Source organism: Copadichromis virginalis, linkage group LG3 (genome assembly GCF_057382275.1).
Source record: "Copadichromis virginalis isolate Kocher_CV1m ecotype Utaka linkage group LG3, C_Virginalis_male_GT1.1, whole genome shotgun sequence".
Taxonomy (NCBI): Eukaryota; Metazoa; Chordata; class Actinopteri; order Cichliformes; family Cichlidae; genus Copadichromis; species Copadichromis virginalis.
Window position 1 is genome coordinate 63925850 of NC_140620.1, and position 22703 is coordinate 63948552.

The 22703-nt window shown below is 41.3% G+C and overlaps 1 protein-coding gene and 1 long non-coding RNA gene across 3 annotated transcripts; both read right to left on the reverse strand.

Moving 5' to 3' along the window:
• Positions 1-5702: 5702 nt before the first annotated feature.
• On the reverse strand, positions 5703-8516 carry LOC146716588 (uncharacterized). Of its 2 annotated transcripts, XR_014919160.1 has the most exons (4): positions 8320-8516; positions 6781-7245; positions 6617-6685; positions 5703-6463 (listed from the first exon to the last, which is right to left on the reverse strand). It is a non-coding gene; the product is annotated as an uncharacterized LOC146716588 (long non-coding RNA). The 2 variants fall into 2 exon arrangements; XR_014919159.1 differs by having other exon boundaries at positions 6617-7245; positions 8320-8515.
• Positions 8517-10991: 2475 nt separating this feature from the next.
• On the reverse strand, positions 10992-13841 carry LOC146716589 (uncharacterized). Its single transcript, XM_085452471.1, has one exon. It carries the CDS (start codon positions 13736-13738, stop codon positions 11402-11404), a length of 2337 nt encoding a protein of 778 aa, XP_085308597.1. The 5' UTR covers positions 13739-13841; the 3' UTR covers positions 10992-11401.
• Between the last annotated feature and the right edge of the window lie 8862 nt (positions 13842-22703).

Below are 22703 nucleotides of genomic sequence, written 5' to 3' on the forward strand. Positions count from 1 at the left end.
AACAACAAAACTATTAAATATAAGTAAAACAAACAAACAAACAAACCTCACCTCATAAACACAAGGAGTTAGGATCATGTAATTAAACTTTTTTTAAGGGAGAAGGCAGTGTTAGCTAGCAACCCAAATATAGGTAAAAGATCCAGTAAGACTTTAGCATCTGCTATTATTTTCAATCAATTCATCACCAAATGTATAAATAAATAAAAGATGTGCTTACAGTCTGAGGAGATTGTCCCCAACACCACAGATCGCATTTGCAACACTGTCCAGTGATGCTGCATCTCCCTGCAAAGGATCATCTCCTCCTCTCTCAGGCGCCTCACAGCCATCACCTTCTCAAAGACCTTTCTCTTTGTCCGGAGGTCAGCAGCAGCTGCAGTTTAACAACATCAGATGGGAAAACATAGCAGCATATTATGATTCAAGAACAAAACATTCAACTGCTGCTCAGATACTGGGAGTTTGTTTAAAAAGGATATTTAGAAATCAAGAGCTTACGTTTACTTGTGCTCTGCCAGGGCCAAACGTCGCTCTGCATGAGGGCATCACTGGATACGATTTGCTTTGTTGCTTGTTTCCTTGTTGTAGTCGTCAACAGCAGCCGCCAAGCGTTTCTTCTCATCTAAGATGACCTTGTGAATTCTGTGTCGCCTCTTGTTGCTATCTGTAAATAATCATAAAAAGGAACACCTTCACATAATGCATATATTTACATTTTAATCTACACTCATCAATTCGTTTGCTAGAACAAATCACATCCAGCTTAAACAAACCTGGATCTGATTTTATTCTGTTTACAAAGTAGCTGTACGAGCTGTACAAACTGAGCATCAAATGGTCCGTTTCAAAGAAACTGTGACACCATTTTGTCTGTAAAGACTTTGTGTTCGCACTCTGATGATGACGACAAGCTCCTCTACTCGTGCCTGCAACGCTCCAAGGCTGCCATCAGTTTGATCCGTTTCTAAGTGAGAGGAATATTAATCAGAACACAGGATGAGTAACAGTCACCAAACTACAGTGGACTCTGTAATCACTGACTTGATGATATTCATTATAAGACATCTGGAGCCTTCATGTGCTGCATTATCATGAGATAACAAGTATGTTGGTGTTCAGCTTTATAAAACCAACTAGTACGACATCACTTCAACCCAGGTCCAATCCAATTTGATCAAACGCAACAACTCTGCCATCAATTCTGCTTTTACAAGCTTATTTTTCATTGTTTGTTGACACTGTCAGAAAGATCTTAACTCTAAGTTCTTTAATGAGGCCATGGTGGGTCCTGTTGTTATACACGAGTGCATTATATTGAGACTCACCTTCAGCCCATTGCTGCAGTGTGTCGTCATCCACACCCAGCTCATTTCTGCTCGCATTCAGGCTCTCCACTTGTTCTCTAAGGATCCTTATGATCTAAGAATACATTAATAAATGTCATTCATATGTAGGGCTGAACGATTATGGAAAATAATCTAATTGCGATTTTTTTGCCCCAATATTGCGATTGCGATGCGATATGCGATTATTTTTTAAGGTCTTTGTCTTCTGTATTATTAAACAAAGACAAGCAATACATCATATAGTATGGCCAATACTATATTACATTAATTTTAAACTGTTCTTTCCTGGAAGACAGACCTCTGTTATGATGACATGAGGTGATGCATGAATTGATGACTGACATTTTTATTTAACTTCTTCAATCACAACAGTATATTTGAACATACACAATAGTTTATTTTTAGCTTACAAACATCTGAGCATAAAGTGCTGGCAAGGAACCCTGGTGTAAACATTAAAATGAAAGTCAGTACAATGTGCAGATTGCAGAAATATACATAAAAAAAATCAGTGGCTTTACCACACTCAGTTTTTCGACATCTGTGAACTACTAGACAGTCATTCAATTAAAAAATAATATTAAATAAATAAAACGAATAAATAAAAAATACACACATCTTACTGATCTCTGCAGTCAGTAACATTACACATAAAGTGCAAACATAATAGCAATTGTATAAACACACACACAAACACGCCTTTAAAGTTTAAAGGCGTGAAATTGGACGGTCTAGCCTTCTGATTAGCTAATCAGAAGGCTAGTTCTGATTAGCGTCACCGCTGTCTCGGTGGAGTTTAATAAACTCGGCCGTCTGCTCCTTGCTATCTAAAATATAACCAGACACTGGTGTAAATTCTCGACTGTCTCATACTTCTGTTTAATAAGTTTTCTGTTTGACGTTTAGTCAGCTGTGTGAAAACCAAGGAGGAACCCACCCGGGGGATTAATAAAGTTTTATTTTATCTAATCTAATAACTTTAATCTCAGCCAAACCGATTTACTCACGAACAAACAAAACACTGAAAAAAGCCCAACAATAACATTTTTAGGTTGTCTAAGTGACTTATATATTACGTTTAACCCGAGCAGCGAAACTCCGCGGTGATCTGAAAATGATGTGCCGGGAGTTGTGCCGTTCTCGGCCGCATCAGTAATCCTCGAGCTCCCGGCTAGCTGTCGAGCTGGTGGGTAGCAGACGCCTCTGAAAACGTCGAAGCACTTTTGCAAATATGGGATATCTTGATAAACCGAGCAGATATTTGATGTTTACACAACTACTTTCTCGCCTGAAAATATGTTAAAAGTTTATTTTGTGACCCAGAAAGATTAGTATGAGTAATTTTAAAACTTAGTAGCGGCCGCCATTGCTGGAAACTGGAGTTTGGCTGGGCCGTGCTATGAATTCTGGGATATGGTAGTAATTTGGACAGCCTTATAATCGCAGTATAATCGCAGCCTTTGCGGTTAGAAAATTGCACTTGATCATGTCGCGATATTATCGCAAATGCGATATATCGTTCAGCCCTATTCATATGGACATTTTTAGAGTACTGGTGTTTTTGCCCCATTACCACACACATTAAAATGGGTGTTGAAAAAATGACCTTTAGATATCTCTGGCTCAAAGTGCGGCCCAGTTGTTCCACTTTCCTTTTGTTCCAGCCCAAAGCCAGGAGGCTCAGCATGTCTGTTCGCCCTGCATTTCAGTTAGTATACAAATAAGAATGAATGAGCAGGAGACTGAGTGGAATCTCACACACAGACACACACCTGCTTTAGACTAGAGATGGCACGATACCACTTTTTTATGTCCGATACCGATACCGATATCATAAATTTGGATATCTGCCGATACCGATATGAATCCGATATAGTGTTTTTTAATCAACAAAACTGTTTTTTAAAATATCTTGCTGCATTTTGCAAGTCTGCAAGTTCATACTCAAGTTTAAAACAACAACTACACTAAAGCTATTCTGTTATACCTGTATACAAAAAAAATATTTCATAGTTCAGCAATACTGATCAATCTAATAAACTTAGACCTACACCATCCTCCCTATTCTGGTATTTTAAAGAGTACTTAGCGTAAATATTAAGCAACCTAACTAATAGGGTTCCAACTCCCAGCAACAACAAAAATAAATAAATAAAAAATAGGGAACCACCCCTCACGCTCCACCTCATGATGCTTAATCGACGTAATCAACCTTAATTTGATGCAGTGTGAAAAAAAAATGCACAGAAATCAATTATTTTTCAAGAAATATTAAATAGATTCAACATCTTTCTTCAACAAAATTGCAGACTGCACAGATGGTACCTTCCCAAAGGAAAAAGTACTATAGCTTACTAGGGTATATATATTAGACTTAATAGTCACTATATACAGTAATTGACTTCTATTCATTTTACATCAAATTAAAACTTTGGGTGTCAGATAATTATTTATTAAAAGCTCGACATTTTAAATGAGAATAAGAAAGAAAAGTATGTCTTTGTGCCCCCTTTTCCCTGTTCATGCCCTATCGGCCCCCCTGGCTAAACTTTGCTAGATCCGCCCCTGCACAGTTACCAGCGTCAGCTACGTAGAAAAAGATCCTGGTGTAGAAAGTAATATTAAATACATTCTAACAACAGCTTATCAAGCTTAAACGTTCTGCTGTTGTTCAGCCGCTGGTTTCCTCTTTCTGGTGCAAAGTGGGCCAAAAACAAACAAGAGACACGGACTCCTGACAGAAAAGCCGATCAGCTGATCATTTAAGCAGTTTCACGATTGAAGTAGCAGCCGGAGAGCGAGAGGCAGTCGCTTGTTAAGCTTAACGTGGGAATGCTTTACAAACATTCAGAGATGGACTTACACACTTGCTTTACTTCTCTCGGGGATAACTTTGTCGGAGATGAAATGCCAGGTTGCTAGCGAAGCTCCACATGCTATCCAGACCACCGACAGGTCCGGCATGCCACAGCTGCTCTATCACGTGATGCATACTGCTCCGACTGCTAACGTTCTGAGGTGAGTTACGGCGTGTTGCAAGTTTTGCGAGGTGCTTTCGTGATATTTAATGGATCGGATTACATTTTTTATTTTTCTCCGATATCCGATCCAGTAATTTAGGTCAGTATCGGACCGATACCGATACGTAATATCGGATCGGTCCATCTCTACTTTAGACGTGTACTTCGTTGTGATGGCCGCCCTAGACAGGAAACTGTTTACTTGCTCCACCTCTTCTCCAACTGTAGAACCGGCCCCATCCTGAAACGCACCTCCCCATTTGATCTATAGAAAGGAGGTCACAATACATGACTGCTGAATTCATTCAACCTTATAACAAAATGTCTTAAACGTATCCAAGCCTACAAGCTGCAGTATACCTCGCACATCCAAGTGTGAGCTACTCAAAATGAAGTACACATTAAGATAAAGTCAAGTAAATAGTATTACGACAACACCAAGAGAAAAACAAAATAAATATCCACCCATCCAAATATGTATCCACACACACACACGTATGAGTATATGGTTATGGCGTTAACGTCATTTTAACAAGATTAACGCTGACAGCACTGATATATATGTGTATCTTACATCATTTGTGTGTCTCTGGATGTATTTCACAAACTCAGCAACTTCCTCATCTTTCTCAATGAAGACACCTTCAAAGTTCCCCTGCTCTGAAGTGCTGAACGAACACGGTGACAGTTGTTTGAAAAGAAACATCAAAATACAATTTTTGTACAAATCCATATTTGATTTATGTCCACAATGCATAACGTACCTTGCATTTGATTGAAAGCGATAAAGCTTGCAGTTTCCATCAACTGAGACGGCGAGCATGTCTGGAGTGCAGGCAGGGCAGCTAAAGCATGGCTCCTTGCACATCCTGTCCACCTCAAACTTTACAGCACTCCACTCCAAGAAACTTTTGCTGAAGGCATCAGCTGATATTCGGCCAGTCTTTTAAGTAGAGGACAAACAACAGAATATTCACGGACAGTCATCATAAACATTGATTTGCACAATTTCCTTAAACTTGACAAATTTAGAAACTCACCCTTCCAAAATGGGCTGTTCGTTCATCCAGCACTTTGACAAAGGCCTTAAGTGACATCCCTGCTGCAGCTTCTTAATGTCATAGAAAGACTGAAAGACATCCATTGAAAACAGGGTGCAGAAATTTAAGGTGCCAGGCCAATATCCACCACCCTGGAAGTCCTTAACTGAGGGGGACCACATTAGGCCACAGCTGGTGCAGCTCACCACTGGCAGTGCAAGGTTATAACAGCCTTTAGAAAGGATAAGGAGAAATCCAGTCATGGCTCAACAAAGACATTCATGTTTTCCCATGTTGTTTTCAAAGCGGTCTGGTAAATCCAAATGACCTTTGACAGGTGCCCACATATACTGCGGGCCGAGGGTAATTCAAAACAATGTAGCAATGTACAATTTGCAATAAAACCTGCAAACACATCTATTGTGTATGTACTGTGTGACAAAAGAGCAACTTACCATTTATGGTTACAAGAGCCACAATTGCACCGGGTGAAACCTCAACGTTACCTGCTGGGCAGTCACACACAGTCTGGTCTTTGCACAGGCAACAGCCGAACTAACATTAAAAACACACAATATATATAAAAAGAATTGGAAATTAAATGATACACAATAAATATACAATAACAGCACACACTCATAGTACATAGCAATAAATGCATAAGACTTAAAAACCGTACATATTGGATTGTGAAACTCTGATGAAGGCTGCAAAAACCCTCCTGTTACTGCCTCTCTGCTGTGCAGGACAAAGCGTGTGTGAACTGCAATATCACAGTCAGCACAAAGGAATGGAAGAGGCAGGCAGTCCAGACACCTCACAACTACTTGTTTGCCACACTGACACACACGGTGTGACTGTGGATCCAGAGTAGCTAACATATTGTCTATAAGACAAGGCCTGGCCTCTTTCCACTTTAGCAAGGACACCATGTTTCTGATCGCCCAGTGAGTAGCAGCTGACTCAGACAACGTCTCACAAGTCATGGCTGCGTCCTCTTCTCCATCCTCCAACAACTGAAGGAGCTCCTGACGAAGCACCTCAGTTCCACACACTAACAGAAAAAAAAATAAAGAAACTCTTCCACAAAGTGAAAAACACTCTAGGCAGTATGTTTCTTAGGACTGCACAAAAGCCCTGCCTAACTCAACTATAACAACAAATATAAAAGTAAAGGAATCACAATATATACAAGAAGGTAAAGTACCTTTTGTTGGGTTGACACTGGCAACATAACTAGGTTCTTCACGTGGACACTGATGCTGATCTGCAGACACTGGGGGGAAAAAGAGATTGAAGAATATTTACTTACTGAAATTCTTTGGTGAAAACAAGTTGTGAGATAAAATCAATGGTTGTGAGAACACTGACCACGTGGCAACTAGTACTTCGACTGGATGATGGTCTTTGAGGAATAAAATCTCCCTGTCTGTCAAGGGCGGCATCACTTACATTTTGATTAGATACCTTGAGTTTGTAAATGATCAGATTACATAATTGGAATACAATGTATCCAATTCAGGGTTGCAGGAGGATGAAGCCTATCCCAGCTGATACAGGACAAAGACAGGCTGCCAGTTTATTGCAGGGCTAACACGATATGTGTAACAGAAAATCCACTTAAATGTTTGATATTTCTTATAATAATCATAATTATGACTATTATTTAAAGGTTTCTTTAAATAATACATTTTGATTTTTTATAACCTCTAAAATATAAACCTGAGCTGTTTCAGATTCTGACCTCTGACCTCACTGCAGCTCCCTCTTGGAAGTACGTCTGCTTCTTGTCTACCCCCAGTGATGACCGCCTGCCCTTGATATCACGTACTGTACCTGAGGAACAAAAAAGGACAAACACTTGCCTTCATTTAAGAAGTACATTCATACAGAGGTAATCTATGGAAACACATTAGTTCACCCTTTGGGAGAAATCAGTTCCTGTGAAACATTTCTGTAAATGAACATCATGTGGAGAATGAATGAAATGAGTTCTTCAGGTGACTCAGCAGTCCCACACTGACAAATGAAATCTAGTTAAACTATTAAGCATATTTGCTCTTCTGAAATCTGTGTTAAACAACAACAAACATAAATTAGTAACAAAAATACAGCTGAGTAGAGGCTTTACAAACCACCAGCAGCCATAATGCTAAATTTTAATCTTCAAATGTTTCTGAGCCGTCTTCAACCTGCTTTTAACACATTAAAGTCCCACAGTCAATGCAGCCTGACTCAATCCTAGATGTTCAGCACACAGAGACACAGAGGTGCCGTTTAAAGTTTAGTGATAACCTGAGTCACTGATCATTTGCAGTATTACAGAGTCTGGCAGTCTTTGCATGATGTCCACGTCACTGTGAGTTTCTAGCTGACTCTCAGGTGTGACAGGTGTGCCAGCAGGAAAGAGTAATAATAACCTGCATCCTGAGGTTTGTCATGCAGGATTAAAGCAGCCAGGCTTTGTTCACACAGCTAGGATTGTATTTTACACTGACCCTGGGTCAGTATAAGTATCATACAGTTTAAACGAAGCACTGAAACTTGCACATATTTATTACAGATGCACTGAAGCTAATCGAGATATTTGCTGTCAGTCTGTGGCTGCGATTAAACACTTTACTGGAAACTTTATTAACTAGTAACTTCATCAGTCATGACAGAAGCTAATATTTCTGTGCTAACATCGTTTAAACAGTAACAGCTTTCCTCCAATATAAGCTAACGTTTACACCGTAACTTTAAGCTAGCACCATAAAGACGGTAAAACACGTAATAATATCTACAAATGCATCTTAAAGCTGTTATATTAGCACTCGGTGTATTACTAACATAACCACATTAACATTACTGACACTCGCAGACTTTTAATAGTCATTCTATAAATGCTGTCCGTTTAAATGGTCTTACCTGGTGGTCCATATGGTCCATAAGTGAAGCAGAGGGAGCCTGACCATGCGTCACACGTTTGACGAGTTGGGAGTGAGAACGTGTTGGGCTATAAGGAACACACTCACTTCCTGAGCCCTGGGCAATAAGAGACGTTTTGTGTTTTATGATTTATTGATATGTTTGATCCTTTCTGACCTGCGTTAATGAAGCAGTCATTAGAGCACCATGTCCGCTAGAATAGTTCTGTAGTTTGATGCTTGAGTCGTTGCAGACTTGTTGAAACTCCCTCACCCGTCAAAGCAGCGTCTTTGTTATTCGCGTCCAGCAGATGGCAGTGTTTCACTGTCTGACGGCTGTCTGAAGCTTCAGCTGGATTATCCGTTTGCTATGTTTGCCATGTTACAGTGGGGAGGAAAAACTCCTTTTTAACAGGAATATCTAGACATGAGTGATTACTGCAGTGGGGCACTATCTGTGCTATCTATAAGAAATGTTAGCAACAATAAAACTCTGAGGATCAGGGCTCCATTTCACTCCAGTGTTCAGTGGCATTTTAAAAGAGTGAATACCGACGCTGAATGTCTTTGTAAAGCAAAAGCACTTTGTTAGCCTTTACAGAGCAAAGCTATGGATCAATGTGCAGTGAAGAAAAATCGAGGTGGCCAGTCTGTCCTTTCCTAACCAATCACAGAGCTCCTTACATTGTTGCGCTGGAGAATAACTAAATATAATATAAAGATGATATTGAAAATAATCTTTTGTAGAGTCACTACTTAGTGGGCAGAGGACAGTTATCACTTTGCTGGATGCTTTAAAGTCGCATGTTCTGTATTTGCTGTATGCAGATTAGCAGGATATTAACAGATTAACAGCTTTTATTAGACTTCATATGATAATCAACAGTGAAGTGTTTCTCTTTCAGTGTTTATTCTTGCTCATTGAATGATCTCTGTTCAGATAATATGCTGCACTCATCTCATGTTTCTTTAAATACGGCATCACTTGTCCAGCTGTCAAACTCTGAAAGAGTTACAGTTTCACCACTGAGCACTTTGAATGGTTATTCTTTTATTTAAAAGCACTTATTCTAGCTGCATCATCAATACGACAAAAACAGTGACTTCAACAAAAATTTATCTAAAAATATTTAGGGGGAAATGTTCCTACACCCCTCATGTAAATGTTACATCTCCAAAAGGGAGAAATAATCAGAATAAGGCGTAATCATTGTCATGATAATAATGACCATGAAAATGAAACTAGGCCTACCTTTAGTTCAGCACACTCAGTGTTGCATAAAGACATGCGAACATGCCATCATCCATTCTGGAGCCTACTTTTAAAAAGAGCGAGCTGTTTATTCTGGCTGAGTAGCAAACAGAACCAACCATGAAAACCTAAACTGGGAAAACACTCGGAAACCTTGAACACTGGGAATATGGAGACACAGGGGTAGGTGAACAGACACTGACAAAGGACAGAGGAAAACAGAGACAATATATATAAGACAAGAAGTAACACAGACACCCTTTTCGGTGACAAAAATGAGAAAATATCCAGTGAAAGGCAGTTCTCTTGGAAAAACTGCCTTATTGATGTCAACGGTCAGAGAAAAATGTCTGATAGGAAGGCAACCGTAGCTCATACAACCATTTGTTGCAACCAAAGAATGCAGAAGAGCGTTTTGGTCAGCTAAGAACAGGAAATTGAAGCTACAGTTCTCAAAATTTGACATGAGAAGATTGGATAAATGTTGCCTGGTCTGATGAGTCTTGATTTCTGCTCTGACATGCAGATGGTCGGGTCAGAATTTGGCATAAATAGCATGAAAGGATGGATCCATGCTGCCTCATGTCAGCTGTGCAGACTAGTGGTGGTGGTGTCACTGTGGGGGGGAGGGGCGGTATTTTCTTGCTGAAACGTTACATAGTGTGTGTGTGTGTGTGTGTGTGTGTGTGTGTGTGTGTGTGTGTGTGTGTGTGTGTGAGAGAGAGAACAACTTGAAACAAACTGCAGCAATAAGGGCAAACTAGTGCACAGTTATGTTTACGTGAGCGTTATTTTGTATGCATTTGTACAGTTCCATAACTGTGAGAATACATTGATAGCATTTAACTCTAGTAACAGGCATTTGTACCAGTAAGCATGAAAAAGTAGGGAAAAGAACTAGTATGTAAGCACTGACTAGTACTGTAAAGTATATGTGTATATAGGGCAATCGTGGCTCAAGAGTTCGCAGTTCATCCTGTAATTGGAAGGTTGCCAGATTGAGCCCCGCCTCCGACAGTCTCGGTCGTTGTGTCCCGGGGCAAGACACTTCACCCGTTGCCTACTGGTGGTGGTCAGAGGGCCCGGTGGCGCCAGTGTCCGGCAGCCTCGCCTCTGTCAGTGCGCCCCAGGGCAGCTGTGGCTACAATGTAGCTGCCATCACCAGTGTGTGAATGTGTGAATGACTGAATGTAGTGTAAAGCTCTTTGGGGTCCTTGGGGACTAAGTAAAGCGCTGTACAAATACAGGCCATTTACTGTGCGTGTGTTTATGCTCAAGTGTATGACTAAATTAGTCAGTTTTAAACAGTTGCAATTTAAACAGTAGAAGAGTGGCACTATATTTATATATTTATAAAGAATTTCAAACAACAATTAATTGATGCTCAAAGCAGGTTTATTTAATTAATATCCATTCAGCAGCAAATCACATCACCACTCACTTCAAGGCTGTATGTATTATTGTAAGGTAGACCCTACAATAGTACATACAGAGAACCCAACAATCATATGACCCCCTATGAGCAAGCACTTTGGCGACAGTGGGAAGGAAAAACTCCCTTTTTACAGGAAGAAACCTCCGGCAGAACCAGGCTCAGGTCGGGGCGGCCATCTGCTGCGACCGGTTGGGGTGAGAGACGGAAGACGTTTGTTGTAGGTCTGATTGAAGGACTGATGTGATGGTAAGTTGTCTGCTGTTCCGCTTTGAATATTGAGAGATTAGTTGATGGATTTCAAGCCAAATTGTGCCCAAGTTTAAGACCATATTCATTGGTTGTTTTTGTTGATGTTATTGTTTTGGGCTTTTTTTCCACAAGAATTTTCTAGCTCCCCTAGAATTCTGGCCACCCAAACGATGATTGCTGCTGAGAGAGCACAAGGTTTTGTCCCCCTGTACTATTCATGTCAGTGCAGGGGGTTCTCCTTGAGAGGCCAGGGTCGAAAAAGGGATGCTTCAGAACCTCCGAGGGTGTTATGCGCTGATTTGCATCCAAGGCCAACATTTCTTTGATTAGCCTTACAAATAATGTTTGGCCATTTTCCGGTCCTCGCCTAACCTTCAGCAGTTGTTCGAGGTCATCGAGACACTTAAGTTTTATATATCGAGTTTCCTTGGATCGATAATCTGTCTCGTATTGAAATTGTTCTTGGGTCTTAAATGTCCAGCGCTGTTCGTTGTGGTTATCCTCGATGAAATAGCTGTCAGTGTACAAGCCAGACTCTAGGAGATGATCTGGTAGCTGACCCTGGGTTTCAATTATGAATTTCAAAACGTCATAATCGTCTTCCCCAGGATAGAGAGGCACCCCTGTAGCAAGCTCCACAGCTACCAGCCCCAGAGACCACATGTCGATTGCTTTGTCGTATGGAATGCCAAGCATAACCTCAGGTGCACAATAACCAATTGTCCCCACACGGTCACCAGGAATCACTGCAGAAGCAGGACATGCGAGGCCAAAGTCTATGAGTTTGACTTTGACGGGAGACTCACTGCGGTTCACAACCATGATGTTTCCAGGTTTGAGGTCAGCATGCACTATTCCCACAGAACCCAGGTGGAACAGAGCATTTGCGAGCTGATGCAAAATTGGCCCGAGTTCTCTCATTGGGAGACCTTGGTTATTCCGGTCCCCAATGTAGTCCCACAGGCTTTGGTCGAGGAGTTCGAAATTCAAGCAAATGCGCTCTCCATCGAGGAAATAGCCGTTCCATTCGACAATGTTGCACCTGTCTGGATCCAAGCGTCGTAGCTGCTCCAGGATGAAAATTTCCAGTTTTGCCTGGAGCAGAATTTCAGGGTCGCTCTTGTTGACTTTAATAGCAACCGTTTTGTTGTTTTTTGTATCGCGACATCTGGTTACCAAACCAAAGCCTCCTTCTCCAAGGAAGGCCTCTACCACGTGGTGATCTCCTAAAATGGTCCCTTTCGTTATTTGAAGATCATCTTCAGAGGCAGATGGGTTGGCTGAGGTGTTGATGTCTCTTTTTTGAGGAAATTCAACTGAGTTTTGGAAACTGCAGCTGAATTTTTGCGATCCATGACTTTTCCAGCTTGAAGGCTGCTGAGAGAGCACAAGGAGTTCTCCCCCTGTACTATTCATGTCCGTGCAGGGGGTTCTCCTTGAGAGGCCAGGGTCGAAAAAGGGATGCTTCAGAACCTCCGAGGGTGTTATGCGCTGATTTGCATCCAAGGCCAACATTTCTTTGATTAGCCTTACAAATAATGATTGGCCATTTTCCGGTCCTCGCCTAACCTTCAGCAGTTGTTCGAGGTCATCGAGACACTTAAGTTTTATCGATCGAGTTTCCTTGGATCGATAATCTGTCTCGTATTGAAATTGTTCTTGGGTCTTAAATGTCCAGCGCTGTTCGTTGTGGTTATCCTCGATGAAATAGCTGTCAGTGTACAAGCCAGACTCTAGAAGATGATCTGGTAGCTGACCCTGGGTTTCAATTATGAATTTCAAAACGTCATAATCGTCTTCCCCAGGATAGAGAGGCACCCCTGTAGCAAGCTCCACAGCTACCAGCCCCAGAGACCACATGTCAATTGCTTCATCATATGGAGTGCCAAGCATAATCTCAGGTGCACAATAACCAATTGTCCCCACACAGTCACCAGGAATCACTGCAGAGGTGTTACATGCGATGCCAAAGTCTATAAGTTTGACTCTGACTTGAGACTCACTGCGGTTCACAACCATGATGTTGACAGGTTTGAGGTCAGCATGCACTATTCCCACAGAACCCAGGTGGAACAGAGCATTTGCGAGCTGATTCAAAATTGGCCTGATTTCTCTCATTGGGAGACCTTGGTTATTCCGGTCCCCTATGTAGTCTGACAGGCTTTGGTCGAGGAGTTCGAAATTCAAGCAAATGCGCTCTCCATCGAGGAAATAGCCGTTCCATTCGACAATGTTGCACCTGTCTGGATCCAAGCGTCGTAGCTGCTCCAGGATGAAAATTTCCAGTTTTGCCTGGAGCAGAATTTCAGGGTCGCTCTTGTTGACTTTAATAGCAACCGTTTTGTTGTTTTTTGTATCGCGACATTTCGTTACAACACCAAAGCTTCCTTCTCCAAGGAAAGCCTCCACCATGTGGTGATCTCCCAAAATGGTCCCTTTAGATATTCCAAGCTCATCTGAGCCGAAGGATGGGTTGGCTGACATGGTGTAATGTGTCTGTTTGCGCTGTGGATTGGTGAGAAACAAAACTGAACTTGTTTTGGTTTCTCTCGTAAATTGCTCTCAAAACTTCTCGAAAGGGTTTCAGTTGCTGTAGGTCAACGTCCGTTAAGCATAAAGTAACAGGTGAGCGCTCCTATTTATGGGTTTTGGGATCAAAGCAAAGTTATGACGTCAGAAAGGATCAAAGCAAAGTTACCGCGTCACAAGCGATCGAAGCGATTCTAATATGTGCGCATGCGCACATATGAGAAGCGATCGAAGGGAGTCTCATATGTGCGCATGCGCACACACGTGCTTGTTTGTGTAATATTGTTCACACTAAACTTGACCCTAATCAATTTAATATCAGTCAATCAAAGAAAATGTTAGTTTTGGAAAATTTTAAAATGACATAACTGACAGTTAAAACCTTTTTTGTTCATGTATTTGTATTTGTATTGTCTTCGGGTTTTTTTTTGCATACCATGTCAAGCTTTTCTGTATATAGTCATGTCGTAGATTTCGGAGCAAACAAGAAATTGAATTGGATTTTAATATTGCAGTGCTTGGATTTCGGATTTGGTGCTTAAAACTTCCTGAAACTGTAACCGTATTTCATTCACCACAAATAACTATCTGATTGAATAGTTTTCTTATCAGATAGAGAAATAAAACGAGTCGCAAAGTCTAAAAGCAACATTTCTCTGCCTGGGCTGTACCTCTGCACGTTAGTCTGTTTCAGTGTGTGACCCCCCACCCCCTCCCTGATCAGTCGGGGGTGAGTGCGCTAATGTGCCTGGAGGCCGTTTTAATGAGTGTTTGCTGGAAAACGAAAAATACAAGAAGGATTTGTACGTTTTCACAACGGGGGAGTTTGCGTAAGTACTAGTAAATAATTTTCTCGAGTGAGTACGTTACACATGTTATTTGTTTAAAATTGGTATTATTATTTTGCTAGCTAGCAAACTCGCGGGATAAAGGATTGAAGTGCACTCAGTGCGATACAATACGGTGGCGCTATTCTAACAGTTAGTTATTGCAGGGTAACTTGTAGAATATGCTGTGAATTGAACCAAGATTACACAGCAGTAGCAGTAATACGAGTTACTTCCCTCAAGTGAAAGCGTTAAACGTTAGCCCGATGCTTAACTAGCCAACGTCAGGCTTTCTGATTGAAGGCTAAAAGCGACGTTGTCACCAAGTAAACAGAATATTGATGATATTTTTGTGTATCGCTGCAGCCTTTTCAAGTATTAACCTGGTGTCTTTGGGAACAGCTTAGGGGGAAATGACGGTAATATGACTGAACCATATGGGAACAAAGAATAGGCACTTTTTTGTGCTACCGAAGTTTCCTCGCTTTCATTCAAAATCTGTTTCTCATTAAACAATTGAAACATGATGGCTTCAAGCTGACATTGAGGCCTGTGGGGCACTATCAGCCACTGAGACAGTAGACAAGTGACTATTTCACACTTTAAGGCTGCCTGTTTATTTAAGGGAGATGAACAGTACATTATAACTGTACATAATAATATCAATGATGATAGATTAAATAAATGGGTTTTTGAAAGACGCTTGTGCATTTTTAAAGTCTAAAGTGTTGAATTGATCTGAGTATGTCATCTGTTCAAAGCCTCTCCCAGTCAGTGCTGTTCTCTATGCCTGTCTTACTCTACATGATGTTATTAGCACAAACACTTTAAAGGTGATAATTAGGTCTACAACAATAACACAGACTGCAATGTAGTTAAGCGTCTTACAGTTAGTTTTGAATGAATGAACTTAAAAAACAACACAAGCAAAGCTCTGTCTCCTCCTGTTTTTTGTGTCACATAAGAAAGAAGCATCAATATCTGATGAGAAGACTTATTAATTTGGCCTTTCACGTGGTCTTATTCAGGTGATGCGAAGTGAAATATGCATCCTTTTTATGGTAATGTGCTGGAAAATGTTGAAAATGGACATTAAACGTGCTCACAAAGTGCTTGAATTTGACCCTGAAAGGTGTATGAAGCCAGAAAAAGTCACACTTGGAGTAAAAACCTCTCATAGCAAGTTAATCATATTCAATTGATTTGATGCTTTCAGCACAAAATTTAGCCACACAGTCAGGACAGCGTCTGATTTACCTTCATCGGTAAACGTGTTTATGCAGTACATAGTAACAGTGTGGCTGAGTCCTCTGGTTCAAATCAGTTCCAGTACATTTGGAGATGTAAGTCTTAACCTTTCACATGCATCGGGGAGGAAAAAACATTTAATCTTCACAGTACTGCCGAAGTGCAGCGATACATTGTGAAGTGCACATTTCCATTTCTCATACAGTACCGAGCAAAAGTCTTGAACCACCCCCTTATTTTTTCGTGTTTTGCCAGGTCAGTCTGTGTTAACGGTGTTATTAACTGCATTCTTCAACTAAAGAAGTGAGAACAAATGATGTGGGCTTTTGTTTTTTTGCAATAGGCTGCAAGTAAATGTGTACAGATACAATTTAAAATTGGTTCTTTGTTAAGTTTTCTGGTCCTTTCCATGACTTAGGTGTCTGTTTATGTTTGAATGTTTCAGAGATTAGTGTGAAGGGTCTTAACAGACAAAAAGTGGTCAAATACAAGCCCTGGATTAAAAATCAGAAACACTTTAAAAAGCCTGGAGAGCTATTCCTTAATACCACTTTAAAGATTACAGGGAAGTCCGGATCCCTGGAAGCAAATGAGGGATGGCTCAAGACTTTTGCACAGTGCTGTACATGTCATGTTCCCTGTTTTATAGCTCAGCTCAAACTGACACGTTCTCACTAACTGCTTCTCATTTTCTCCACAGTAAACTTTGACCACTTCCAGATACTGCGGGCCATCGGGAAAGGAAGCTTTGGAAAGGTAATGCAGCCTCCATTTTTCACGCCACTTGTATATTGTTTGCCCTTAATTACCCACCACGGTCGTCATCTCTAAAGAATCAGTGCAAGCGAAGCGAAATGTGCTGGGATTACACTTCAGTTCTCGTGTGCTGCTGTTATTTAATAACAGTTATAAATGCAGCTTATGCAATTATTTCTATAAAGTCAGTTAGAGGAGAGCCGATTTCTATTTCATCTCACTCAATCTAGGTGGGAATTTTGACCCCACGTCTCAATTTAATTACACAGCACATTGAATGTCTGGATGAGACTTCAGTAATGAATTCAGGACTGTGTGTGTGTGTGAGATACACAATTGGGGCTGCAGAGATTGGAATAGTTTACCTTCATTTTAAATATCACTGCCCTGTGCACATTGTCGGCTTTAAAATTCAAACTTAAAGAGTTTGTAAGTAAACTGGCTGAGATGAGACAGACGATGCACCGGGTCCTCGTCTGAGTGCTGGCTTTCAGTTGTGCTGTCTCTGTTGCCCAGCCATGCACACACAGACACTGTGCTACACTTACACAGTGAGACAGATGCTCACAGAGACGTCCAGATACATTTTGTCCTTGCTGGAGGTCATCTTGTGTTTTTTGGCCCACTGTGGCCTCACACCGAGCTCCTGCTGTTTTTTGAACACTTTAACAGCACCAGTCTTTAGCTTCCTGTTGAACACACTTAAGTGGGGGAGGTGTTATTATTAGTGGTAAATGATTTGTGTATTTGTTGGATGCACCTCAGAGCAACAGGAAACATGACACGACACGCTCCAGTAACCTGCAGTCTTTACAGTGAGGACACGCAAACATTAACCCTCTGCTCCTTACAGAAACTCTCTAAATCCTGTAAGTTTCTTGACTGCCACTTGGAAAGTTGAAACTTCAGCTCCCTCCACAGATTTTCTACAGTACTGATGTCTGGAGACTGACTAGACCACTCCATGATCTTATAGCACTTCTCCACTAGTACATACTCAGATCAGCTTGCTGTGACTCAACTCATTTTCCATTACAATCAAGTACCACCTAATGTGCGTGGGGTCATTACAGCAAAGCGGCCCGATGTCCATGTTGTCATTTATGAGCAACACGAATGCCACAACAAAGGAAGACGTCGCAGCGATGATGTATCTGTGGCTTTTTGTCACACTTGGAAACCACGGTGTTGTGCAGCTATTTGCCTTGTTGCAGGGTTTTTAAAAAACTGCAGTTTTGATTTTAGTGAAAGACACCGTCTCATGACTCATTGAGTGCCGCGACTGACGAGCCAATCCGTGGCCTGCAGTCTGACGATGTCACATTTCCTGACTGCTTGGAACCCCGACTAAGTCGTCCTGTAGCCCACATCATCATGTTTCCATCTCTCTGCTTGACTGCGGGGATGCTACTTTTTGCATCACACTCCTATTTCAAAAGGTCAGTTAAAGCCACATAATTGGAATTTGGTTTCATCTCCCCACAGCACTTTCTCCAAAGTCTTCCCTGAATCATTTAGATGTTCACTGGCACTTGAGATGGGCCTATACATGTTTCTCCTTGAACAGGTAGCTACCCTATGTTAGCCTAGCTTTCTATCACTGATGCTCTGTGTGTATGCTGCTGCCTCTCGTCTCGTGTTACTTAAAAAATTAACCCCACAGCTTCAATAACCGTATCTAAAAATCTCTCAGTGAAAGTTACGGTTGTAGGTTTGGAAACATTTTGGGGTAGCCAGTGTTAAATAGAGACAGGGCCACATTCTTTATCTAGTCATTGTAATGAAAGAAGCACATTAAAAACTATATGAGAGTTTGCTTTTAACAAGCATGTAATGACTCTACTTAGTTTAGGTAGTCTTAGGGAGTCAAACTGAAAGTAGCATTTTGTGGATGTTTTCCCTGCTGCCCGATCCCATCAGTCTCTTAAAGCATCATTTCTTATGCGCCCTGGTGTGACAGTGGTTTCATGGCGCTACAGGTTACCTGAGCACATCAGGTATATTACGGTTGAAAACCAGTGCCCGGCCTTCCAGTGGGTGTTCGACCCCTCGTGCACAGCTCAGGAGTCTAAACGACCCAGCAGTTATGGACATGTGTGTTTTTGGTGTGCTGTCCCTCGTTCTCCCTGCTTGCAGGTATATCTGTGTTTGTGTGTGGATGCCGGAGTTTCTGAGAGCACCTGTTTACAGGCACCTTCAGGCCTGGTGGGTGTGGCCCTGCCAGGTGGTTGGCCACCAGGGCCGTGCAGAGAGGTTTAAAGGGGCGGGTGCTCAAAGTTAAAAAGGGGCACATTGAACCAGGCTGAATAACAACAACACACATTCATCAAGAATCTAATATGGGAAGGGCAGGGCTGTGTTGATCTGAGACTGTAAACATTAAAAAGTCCATAGGAGAGATGGTAGCTGATTAAACAAGGGTCATGAGATAATAACAAAATGCAAAGATTGGTGACAGCGCTTGGAACCATAAGGCAACAAAAAACTGTGAGAAATAATTTAGGCTCTGCCTGTGAATCACTCTTTGCTTCTCTTCTTCCTTCCTTCCCATCATTTCATATATCACTCTCCACTTGCTGTCTATGTGAGAACAAGGCACAACTTGCTATTGCAATAAACTATAATCTAATTATCCACACCTAACAACTCCTGCACTTAATCTATAATAAAATGATGACAGAAAAATGTTATAGCCCTGCCTTTAGTAGCCTCACACAGCTCCTGCTGTTTCCTCCTCATGTCCTTACCAGCCATGTCTGCACAATGTTATATCATGAGTAATATTTTTAAAAAATCCATCTAAATAAAACACACACATGCACACACAGTGACATTTTAGACCTTCTTCAGAATACTGTATATACTATGGGCATCGCACTGATCCAGAATCCTTACATTATTATTTATTACTAGAGCTACAATAATAAAGCAATGAGGAGGGGGAAGTAATAAATATGAAATAATGTATTTAGCTGGAGGAGGTGGCTGGGGAGAGGGAGGTCTGGGCCTCTTTGCTTAGGCTGCTGCCCCCGCGACCCGGCCTCGGATAAAGCGGATGAAGATGGATGGATGGATAATGTGTTTATGATGATTCCATTTGTTTCACTATCCACTCTGTGCAGGGCAAAGCTTATTACATTTTTAAACTGTAGAGATACAATCATTTTACTGCTGTAAAATCCAAATTTTGTCTTATTTAAAATATAAATCTAATATAATCTGCTTCTTAATGTATGTTCTTTAAAATACAGCATGTTTTTAATATATTATAATTATTATGTGGGCATGCATATTAGATGGTTTTTTAGTGAAATATAATCCCTCCAGAAAGGCAGGAAAAGCCCGGAAACTTACTTTAAAACTAAATATGTTCCTAAAACGGTGACAGAGCTACAGACCCATGACAGCCTTACACAGGTAGCCAGCAGCTATGACCAGCACTACTTGTGCAGTTAATAAAAGGACAGGTAATGTTTGTCGCGCTGTTGCACACACAGCACGCTCGTTTGTTTCAGTTCGTCAGTTGCAACAAGACAGCTTACAACGTGTACGTAATAAGCTGATACTCCTGTGTGCTATACACTACAGTGTACGCTGTACACCTACTTACTGGTTGTGTCGCATCAGTCTGTGTCTCTGAGTTAACTTGTGTTTCTCCTACAGCTCCGGACCGCTAAAAATGCGCGTGCTCTTTGTGAGCTCGTTCCCGGCTCGTAACCAGCGCGTTCTGCCGTCAAGGGCGATCATTGGTTAAATGTGATCATGTGACTGATGCAAGCCAGATCCTTTCATTTAGCAAAACTGTGATTAATAGTTAAATATTATTGTTGAGGGGCAAAGACAGGACTCCGCACGCACACACACATAAAAAAATAAATAAATAAAAATTTTTTTTAAAAGTTGCCTCAACAAAAGGGCACTTTGGGCAAACATCAGGAAAGGGGCGGGTGCTCAAGCCCCTCTAGCCCCCCCCTCTGCACGTGCCTGTTGGCCACACTTGAAGACCATCACGCAGCTGATCAAGCCTTGTCGGAGGAGCTACTTAAGAATGCGGTGGCGCTCTCTCTGACGCTGGATCATTGCGTGACTTCACGTTAGTCTCTCGGCCAGTCAGTACGGATAGTCTGCCGCATTGTATGTGTCTTACGGCTGCCTGTTTGTTATCTCCCCAGGAGAAGCGTGGAGACGAGAGGGCAGCGAGCACGGGGTGCTCAGACACTGAGGAGCGGAGACAAGGAACACTAGCACTGGGAAGAGGACATTTCACGGGAGTCGGGAACGCACTGCGGATTTATTGTTATTTTCCATTCACTGTAAATAAACGCACTGCTTGCATTCAGAGCTCCGTGCCTGGCTCCTCCTTCCTCACATCCCCACGGTTGACGCTGGCCAACCGTGACAAATAGCTTTTCTTAGATTCATTATTAGTTCAACATTGACAAATAGTAGTTGACTAATATCAGGAGCCAAAAAGAAAACAAAAAACAAACTAAATAAATATTTCAGACGCTGAAAATAAATTATTACGGTTGTTTAAATTTGCTGTCAGCAAGTTAGGTCTAATGCATGTAGTCAATCTAATGAATCAATATTACATGTAAAAAGTACAGAACTGAAAATGAAACTAAAATATAACGGTAAATGAACTGGTTCTTGTATAAAACCTTTCTACTCTCTACAACTTGCCTCATTCATGCACTCACTTTTTTCTATGCTTTTTCTCTGTAAGTGCTTTCTATCTAACATTAATACGCATTCATCCTCCCGATGGATGCATCGGAGAGCAACTTGGGGTTAGCGTCTTGCCCAAGGATATTTGGCATGCAGGCTGGAGCAGGCGGGGATTGAACCAGCAACTTTCTGATTAGTAGGTTTCCTGCTCTACCTGAGCTACAGACACCCCAATTTGTGGTGCTCTGGAAACAACACGTTCTCATCCCAACAGGTAACGATGCTATGTGACAAATCATCGGTATGTGTAAATGTGTTTTTTGTTCTAATCATGAATCGCTTTGTAAAACAAGACCTGATAGGGTTAAGGTTAAAGTTATGGTTAGAGTTAATGTTAGGGATAGGGCTGGAATGGACGGCTGGAGCCTCTCCTCCAAGTGTGTGTTACTGCCGCCATCAGCATTCTGTTGTATTCTGTTGTCTGCTTTTCTCTGTAAGCGCTTCGAGCCTGTACTTTTTTGCTTTAGCTGAGTAATGAAGTTGAATCAGTACTTTAACTTTCACTGGAACAATAGTATTTTTACTTCTACTTAAGTGGAGAATGTCTGATCTTTTGCCAACTCTGGCTGTCTCTCAGTCTTGGAATACCCACTTGTTGTCCAGCGGTGTCCTGGGAATATGGGAACTAGACAGACTGGGGAAACAATGGGAGGAGACACAAAGATGGAATCACTTTTACCATCTTTTATGTATTTGCTGGTCGTCTTATTTCTTCTATTTTGCAAGCACAGTGTTGCAATCATTGTCTTTGTGGTACAATGACACAGGTAGAATGCAGGTGTTTTCATGTAACACGATGCCAGAAAGATGAGTAATGTGTTTTGAAGAGAAGATAAAACATCATGTTTGAACAAAGATAAGCAGCAGACACGTCTGTGTGTGAGTTGTTCAGGTTCAGTAAGAAGGTAATATGTCTGCAGAATTTGTAATTCTTATGAAGATATTGCTTGTACAATAAATAAAATCCCTTTAACTTCTTCTGGAGAGTGTCTTTATATATTTAGTCGTTTTGGGGCGATCCTTTATTTAGTAGTAACTCTAGTCGGGGATATATATCAGAGTTTACTTTCAGATATGAGCATTGTGTTTCCTGTGGATGAATGAATGAATTATTTATTTATGTAATTTTTGAAAGACTGGCTCATGTAAAATCTCTGAAAGTATGACAAAGCTCCCCTGTTACACTTTATGGACACCTGAGCGTCACCATGAGGGCCTGTCTTTATTCACTTTATTCACTGAAATCCACTTTTATAATGAATTCACAGTAATCACTGACACCTTCAGAGCATTACATTCATTAAAGACGTCTTCTACACCTACTCTTCCAGACGACCGACACATACTTCAACCACTGC